Raw genomic sequence first — 8,225 nt, forward strand, 5'->3', positions numbered from 1 at the left:
TTGTCGTCGTCGTCGTTGGCGATTTCTCGCCGCCGCTCGTCTCCATCCGTCGTCCCAATTTAATTTAATTTTTTTTTATAAAAAACCGACAGCGAACGAACGAGAGACAACTCTCAAACGAGAGAGCGCACCCGTCGATTCGACGTAACACTCCGCGTGTTGGAGTTGAATCGACGGATCGATCCACCGCGTGTGTCCTTTAAGCGGCGGCGCTTTTTGACTTTAGCGCCTCGCGGTTTCAGAGAGGTGGAAAGAAACGAAACAAGACCAGTGACCTCCTCAGCCGACAAATCTCTCTGGGTCATGGTGAGTCCGCCGCTTAACACGCGGGTTCTCCCTCCAGCCTCCTCCCCTCTCGAAGAGGGTGGTTCTCGGTCAAACACCACCCCCCACCCCCTCCTCGACTAGAACCCTCGCCGCTCTCCTCGTCCCCTGGGCGGTAGGACGGGGTTAGGCCGCGCGGTCCGCCGCACTTCGCGCCTTCGATGCGTGGTTACACAACTTTGAGGCGTCTCACGCGGGGCGAGCTGTGGATGCATTAACCGGGAATAATTTTGAGCCCGCTCGTGGGCAAAACCTCGAGGTTGAGTCGGAAGGTACAGACCTGTCGGGACGACAGAGACATTGAAGCTCTGTCGTCCCGACAGGTCTGTACCTTTCACCTGAAGACGGCCGCTTGCGTTGTGGCCGTAACGTCGTGAGAATTTTATTGTGTTATTTTATTATTTTATTCTCATTCTACGTGACCTTACCGAAAGAACCAAAGAAGATGAATCATTGCAGTCACGAAAGCTTTAAATCGAAAAGTTGAGTCGGAACTTAAATGAGCGCCTCTTGCATTGTCGATAACCTCTGCACTTGGGCAGATAAAACAAAAATAAATCCCACCACAACTTCCCCTTGTGGGCCGTGGCGCCCTTAAGTGCTCGCTAAGAGTACTCGCACCAAATAGTATTTGTAGGGTACAGGAGGAGGGGGGTGGGAGATCTTTCTGGAAGACTTCATTGAAAAGGGCATTTCGTGTGAATTATCTCTCGTCGTTAAGTAGATTGCCTTGCTGAGGGTTCGGTTTGATGCGGACTTTCACCCGTTTGGGATTGCGGGATCCAGATAAGGCGCTTCTATAAGAGAATGATGATTAATTCTCATTTACCGGGGAAGAGTAGCGCGGAATCTCAATGCACGTTTTCATGCGAGGTCTGCCGCATCGGGATGTTTGGCCAATTCTCTTGAATTCATGTGGGGAGGAAATCAGAGATCCCCCACCATGCATATGAAGAGATGACATTCATTGCTCCACTCGCAAGGATTCTACTGCCATCTCCTGGCCGTCTCCCGGCACAGACCAACGTCTGCTATTCCCAGGCAGCCCTCTCGTCCACTGATTAAAAATAACCCGGAGCGTATATATGCTCTCTTGACGAGATCGGGCACATTTAGCGTGATGTGGCTGTGGGCTTGCATTCCAGACGTTATGTTAAACTTCGAACCGAGCCACACATAAAAAAGTGCCGTCGTCTAACTCTCTGGACTAGGATGCAGTCGTGTGATTTCTTACACAGATCTATCTCCATTATGATGCGTTAATGTTCAGGGCAGAACACACCACCTGCACGTGCAATACTATGTGTTATTAAACAAAGCACACTGACTGGCACGATCTAGACGGCATGGGAAGGGGGGGGGGGTGCTTCATCCAGCAGTAGATAGACTGATGGTGTCTACACACTACACTAATTTCGTATAACCACAACTTTTCGGCCTGTGATATCCCATGCGGAGAATAATCCCTCTCGTGGAGTTTTTACTCAACAGAAATATGCTTAACAGTCACAGCTCACCCTCTGCTTTTTGTGCTCGCACAGGCTCGTTACCTGGCTCAGATCGTCATGCTGGGCGCTCAGGTGGTTGGCAAAGCATTCTCACGGGCCGTGCGCCAGGAATTTGCAGGTAGTAATAAAGTAATTTACAGCGTGTTCTTGAAATAACCTGGGTGGATATATCATGTGTTATATATAGAATAGATGTGTTTTTTTAGGTGGGGTGGGGAGGGGGTAGCAGGGTGGTGACCCTTAAAACATAAAAGTTTGAAATAATTTAAAATCGCACTCGACACTGAAACACTGAACAGTGCGCAAACAAAGCTAATTTCTTGTTAGCTGGGGAGAAACGTCACGTGCCAGCCAGTACCAGCTTAGGCACTATACAGAAAGGTAACTACTGTGGCATTGGGTTGTGCGTTTCCGAATTGGCTTGTGTTGTTCAGTGGTGTCTTTGCTCATTTCTCTCGACAGCTCTTGAGCCAGGGGTAGAAATTCCGCACACTCGTGGTGGCTGCTTGATACTCCCCCCCCCCGCCGAGCCAGATTCGGATGTCTGGCTCGGCACGCCAAATAGGCAGTGGAAAACCACCCGTATACCCCGAGGACCCCTGCGCTGGCTCGGTTCAGATGTAGCAATGTAAAAGATGTATGGAGAGAGCAGGCGCGAGTGTGGCCTTGCGGTGACGAGGGGCATGCGTGGCTCAGCGAGCAGGGCAGCAGCAGAGGCGCGCGGCCGTGCTGGAAGGCAGTCGGCCGTCGCCAGCGGCATGACCGGTCTGGGCCTGCAGGAGGCCAAGGACATCCTGAACGTGAGCAAGTTGGATGCCGCTGAGATACAGAAGGTACAGGCTGACTCAGCCGGCTAGAGTCACTAATGTGGACACCTTATGAATGTAACTATTTTTATCACCAGTTAATGCCCACTGAGCTCTATATTTCCTTTTCAGAAGCAACCTGGCCACAAATAATAGCACAACAAAGTGGCTTATGTGGAAATGTATTGCAGCCAAACACTGGAATCCCGCACTTTACATAATGCATGCGTACCTGAGAAATTCTACAAAACAGGTGTTAAGATGTTAAAACACCAAACTGAAACCTTTTACAAGGAATGCATTAACCACAATACTTGTAGTCAGAATGCAAAAAAAACACTGATAACATATGCATTGTCCTTGAAACTGATTGGTCCACACCAGAGACAGCTTTCTTTTGAGCCTCGTCTCAAAACGGTGTTAGAGCAGAGGATGCCAAAAGGCGTACAGCCCAAAGACAATGCCACTATCAGAGTAATGAGAGCTCGGGGTGAGCAGCTACAGCATGGGACCTCCTTCACCAGTACCAAAATATGATAATAGGTTTTCCCCTTTTTTCTACTTAATGTAAACTTTTAACAGACATGTTAAAATCAGGTACTGCATTCCTAGCTGGCATTTCTGGGGGGAAAAAATCCGTGACTAAATGTCATGAAGTGTACAAAATGCATATGATCTTAAGTTGACATACATTTAACGAATAATGAATGCAAATAATTCGATAAAACGTACGAGAGGTGTTTGAAGAGCTTGCTGATTGAGGCCTTTTGGGGTGAGCAGTGGTGGAGTTATGCGAATGAAGGGGCATGATCTCACTCCTTTTCATCTGACGATGAAGCTGCAGCCACAGGACTGTTCACCAGAGGGAGCTGGCTCCCTACTGGACTCTTCTCCAGCCCTTCTCCGGACCTTTTGGCTTAATTGCAGAACGTTCCGGGCAAAATCGACTGCCTTTTTACAAGCTTCAAAACACTTTAAAACTTCGAATTTAACCCCTCGATTAATACTTTTGCCTTTTATTTCCAGAGGCGCTCATCATCATTTACTCTGCGTTTTGCACTCGTCTTTCTCAGCCCCCTATGCACTTCTTGTTTAACTATCATCTCACGCGATGCAGTATTTGTGCCTAACACGAGCGCGGCGATCAGGCAAAATGGCGGGCTGGCAGATAGAGGCTGAACACGTGGCGGAGGGAATTTCGGTGGTACGCGCGCCGTGCGTGTACAGCACGGTATTACGTCGCAAAATAGCCGACATTTTTGCGCAATCGTTTTCATATAACGCACGTGCAAAACATTACACTTACGTAGGTATTTCCTTCATGAATTGGCAACGTAATGTGTGGAACGATGCATGATGCGGTAACTTAAAGCGGCGGGGGGATTCCTTTAATAGGATCACTTTTTCGAGTGACTTTGGAGGGCCATTGGACGAAACATGAGCCTGTTATACACTTAGCTGTCACGGCAGGGTTAGCGATGGATGTGGTCAGTGTTAGTTGAATTGATGCTTTTTCACCACTGCCACTGCAGTTTTATTCCTTTATCCACTTACAAATGTCTCTCTGTGAGGAGCGGTGACGGGTTCGTTAACGCACTGCGCTGAGAGACCAGATTTCGATTTGCGGTCCTGACTCACATCGGTGACTATCTCATATCTCCGTACCAGTTGAGGCTCCCTCCCCCATCACCAAACTGCACTGACCAACGGTGAAGTATGGTTAAACAACTCTGATGCTCAAACAACCCCGATGGATTATATGCATGGATGTTGAACTTCTTTCGCACCGTACGTAGCCAAACCGTGCTAATCGGAGGTGCGGGGAAGGACAACAAACTAAACACAAAAAGCAGTGTCAAATAAATTAATTTTCAAATGGCTGAAAAGAAGAGGCAGTCTTCCCTGAATCATCCAAACCCAATTATTTTGATGTTGTATATCTGCTCACAGTTATAATGCATCCCGCCAACCATTGTCTCTCTTTGACAGAATTACGAGAACCTGTTTAAAATGAATGAAAAGGCTTCAGGAGGGTCCTTCTACCTGCAGTCTAAGGTACGAGTGGGTTTGGGTGCGATCGAGCCTTAAAACTGTTTTCATGCTGTGTGTGTTTGTTGTGGAGAGTTGCTCCGGTTTGACAGCAGAGGTCTCACTCCGAATCAGCCTAGTGGCATCTTTTCATCGGCTACGTAACGCTGTGTGGAAGCTACCTGGTCTGTCGCTCCACACGAAGCGTCGGGTCTTCTTGGCCAGGGTCATGCCCTTCCTTCTCCGTGCTTGCAAAATGTGGACCCCCCCAATGGAACATCTTCGCCGGTTAGAAACATTTAGGCCGGCCTGCCCATGATCCATCCTGGCTTTATCCAGGCTGGATTGTGTGAGCTCAGAAATGCTCGAAAGATCTGGACAATGTCCCATCGGTGAGCTCCTCCGGCAGGCAAGGCTGCGTTGGCTGGATCATGTAGCCCGCATGCCCAGCCACCGCATGCCTAAACAGCTTTTGTTCGGCGAGATAGTGGGAGCTGAACGGGCGTGGTATGGGCGAGAGAAGAGATGGAGTGATGTGGGTACAAGAGGATGTGGAGCTGAGTGGACTTACCGATGACCGGTACCAGCGGTGGTAAGATCGGCCTCTGTGGAGGAGGCTCGTGAAGGACGCTACTGGGCAGTTGGAGGCAGTCGCCCTCCAGCAACAATGGAGGGCAGAGGAGCGACGCTCACAATGAGTGCAGTGTTGGGTGCCTAAAACACAGCAAGTTGGCACAGTCGGGGGCACAGGTGGTGCATCGGCCAGTCATCTTAGTCGACCCATGGCACCTGGGTCTGTCCCATGACCTCCGGCCAGTGGGCGTTCGACGCCTCACGTGGTCTTAACGTGCACATGGCCTGGCACAAGCGCCATGGTGAAGTAACCGCCACTTAGTGGCGAATGCCGGTTGTTGTCGTCGTCGAGAGTGGTGGGTTAGTGGTTTAATGCCGTGTTACAACCACACTGCCGAAATGTCATTCACACGGCCAGTGTCTATGACCGAATCGGACACTACGCAGGTTTGAACCTAGGTAGCATTTGAATGGGTGGTCACCTTGTATGCCAGGTTGTCATAGGCAATTGTGGGGCTGTGCTACGCGGTGTCCGCACGAAAACCACGCAGCATAATCATTTGTTGGATTATTTTTCATGCATTGTCTGTGCTCTTCGCCTTCACATACCCACACTGACCAGCATGGTAAAATATCCTCTCCGTCACCCACACTGGGTAGGGAGGCCCTCATCCAGCAGTGGATTGACGAAAGGGTCATATGTGTGCCACCACCAGTGGAAATTGATATCTGAACCTGGTCTGAACCTATCTTTGGTCAACTCAGCCTAAATTAAATGCTTTTGTCATGTGGTCCAAATCGGCACTGCAGGGATAAATGTGGCTGGCCATGGTTCTAGCCAAACACTGACTAAAAGGGAGATGTTCATGTTTGGGCAGGTGGTAAGGGCAAAGGAGCGTCTGGATGAGGAGCTCAAGATCCAGGAGATGGAAAATCAGCAGAAGACTTCGGAGACGGGAACCTAGCAGGACCTGATGACACCCATGTCTACAACATCACTGCAACAACCAGCCCTACAACAACAAAGCAATACCCATCGCTAAAACCAACACAGGAACAGAGTACCCTCACTGAATACACATCATTGTGCACCACACTGCATCACAGCACTAAAATACAGCTCTGGAACCCAGGGAAGGGCTTGGTACGCGACGGTTTTAGAATATATTTGTTATATGTCATTCGCAGTGAACAATACTAGGAAAAAAGAAATTTTGACATAATAATAAAGTCAATATTTATGGTAAACTTTATCATGCCCATCCAGGATTTTTTTTAGTTGTACGATTTTGAATTACAACTATGTTATATAAATATGTAAGTAAATAAATAACATTTTATCTGAATGGAGATTTACAGCTAGCTGCTAAAGCCAATCAAAGAATGGAGCTTTCAGAATATTTTGGGTGTTCTCAGCATCCTTGGGAATGCAGCGGAAGAGCCCGAGCCAGCTTGTTTGATCAAGCAACCGAATATTTCGTGCGGACAGGCACTGACAACCAACGTGACAAGCCGGTCACAAGTGGTGAACCTCTTATGAGGTCAGCAGAGCGAATGTAAATGCGATTTTCCCCGTTAAGTGTTTACGAAATTCATGAGTGCCGCACGTGCCAGTTCCCCTTCCACCATTGGTTGGCCGGCGATGTCCGTACTTACTGCTGCACCCAGATTAGTGCAGCCTTCCATATCGTATGGAATATTTTCATGACCACTTACATCGCGATTAGGAATTAATTCGCCAACAAACAGTACGGGGATACTATAATGTAGGTATTTGCGGTTGTGGAGCCAGGATTTCAGGCCGGGGTGACATTCAACAAATTTTTATTTCAAGAATGATTAGAGGCTGTTGAACTAGACGCCATCGGTTGGCGACACACTCTGACAATGCAGTTACACGGAGTCCGCCAGACCGAGTGTCGTACACTTATACGCAGAATGGCACCCCTGTCACCACCCCTGGGTATTTGCGGTTGCGCTGTGTTCTCCACAACGGACAGCTGTTAAGCCGCAATGATGACTGCACTGCCACCATCTTTGTATCTGGTGACGACTTAACTTTTCTATGTTATACCTGTGTTTGGAGTGCCATTTGAAATTAACACAAGATAGCTCTCAACCACGTAATCCCTCTCGAGACTTCCAAGTTACATGTGGTCGGATTGTCATGGGTTTGCTGTGGACCAGGCGGTTGGCTTGGCACTTGGGATGGACTGACAATTTCGTAGCAGATTCTTGGGTGGCTTTTAAAAAAAAACTTTCTATAGTGTGGTTTCCAAAATTCCAGTCGTCTTGAGCCACTAGGTCCGTTATTTCCACATTTATCAACCGTTTTCAAATACAAATCCTCAACACACGCTCCATTTACCCAATGATTAATTAATATGGCCAACGTAACGGTACAACCTTTTGCAAATTCGCTGGATGCAGGATTCCCCTCCACGCCGGGTTGTTTACGTCGCCGAGATCGGAAGTACGAGTTGAAGTGAGGTGGTTCGGACCACTCACCACTGATGTTAGCCAAGGCCGGGAATTGAACTCCTCATGGTGCAGGGTTCACTCAAAGCAGGGCGTTAGCCACTGCAACAGAGCTTGCGTCCCATAAGCTTATTCGATATATTCATTGAATCGGCACTCTTTGCGGCACACCAGACGCACAAACGAGATCTCCGTTGGTTGGAATAATTAATCAAGGTTACGTGGACAGGTGCTTACCGATCAGAGCGCGTAACAGCAACATGGCAAATGTGGGATGACAGACCGTGGGAAGTTTGGATAGCCATCCTCTTGGGATCTCACAGGCTGCTATGAAGGCGTTCATTGTTATCCGTGCTTAAGTTCACAGCTGTACACCCGTCTTGATACGTGTTGCTAAACACCGATTGTGAATGAATCCTTGTGTTAAAGTTCTGTACACATACAATAAATGATGCACTTCCGTGAAGCCCCATCATCACGACCCCTTGGCGTCGCTCCATCTCTCCTT

The 8,225-nt window shown here is 48.4% G+C and overlaps 1 protein-coding gene across 1 annotated transcript; it reads left to right on the forward strand.

The window, feature by feature from the left end:
• Nucleotides 1-8,198, forward strand: PAM16 (presequence translocase associated motor 16). The gene is made up of 5 exons (XM_032969990.2): nucleotides 1-306; nucleotides 1,866-1,950; nucleotides 2,529-2,665; nucleotides 4,628-4,693; nucleotides 6,118-8,198. Exons 1-5 carry the CDS (start codon nucleotides 304-306, stop codon nucleotides 6,202-6,204), a joined length of 378 nt encoding a protein of 125 aa, XP_032825881.1. The 5' UTR covers nucleotides 1-303; the 3' UTR covers nucleotides 6,205-8,198.
• Nucleotides 8,199-8,225: the final 27 nt, after the last annotated feature.

The sequence above is a fragment of the Petromyzon marinus genome, chromosome 43 (genome assembly GCF_048934315.1).
Source record: "Petromyzon marinus isolate PM22_M1 ecotype Great Lakes invasive population chromosome 43, UKy_Petmar_22M1.pri1.0, whole genome shotgun sequence".
NCBI classification, from domain to species: domain Eukaryota; kingdom Metazoa; phylum Chordata; class Hyperoartia; order Petromyzontiformes; family Petromyzontidae; genus Petromyzon; species Petromyzon marinus.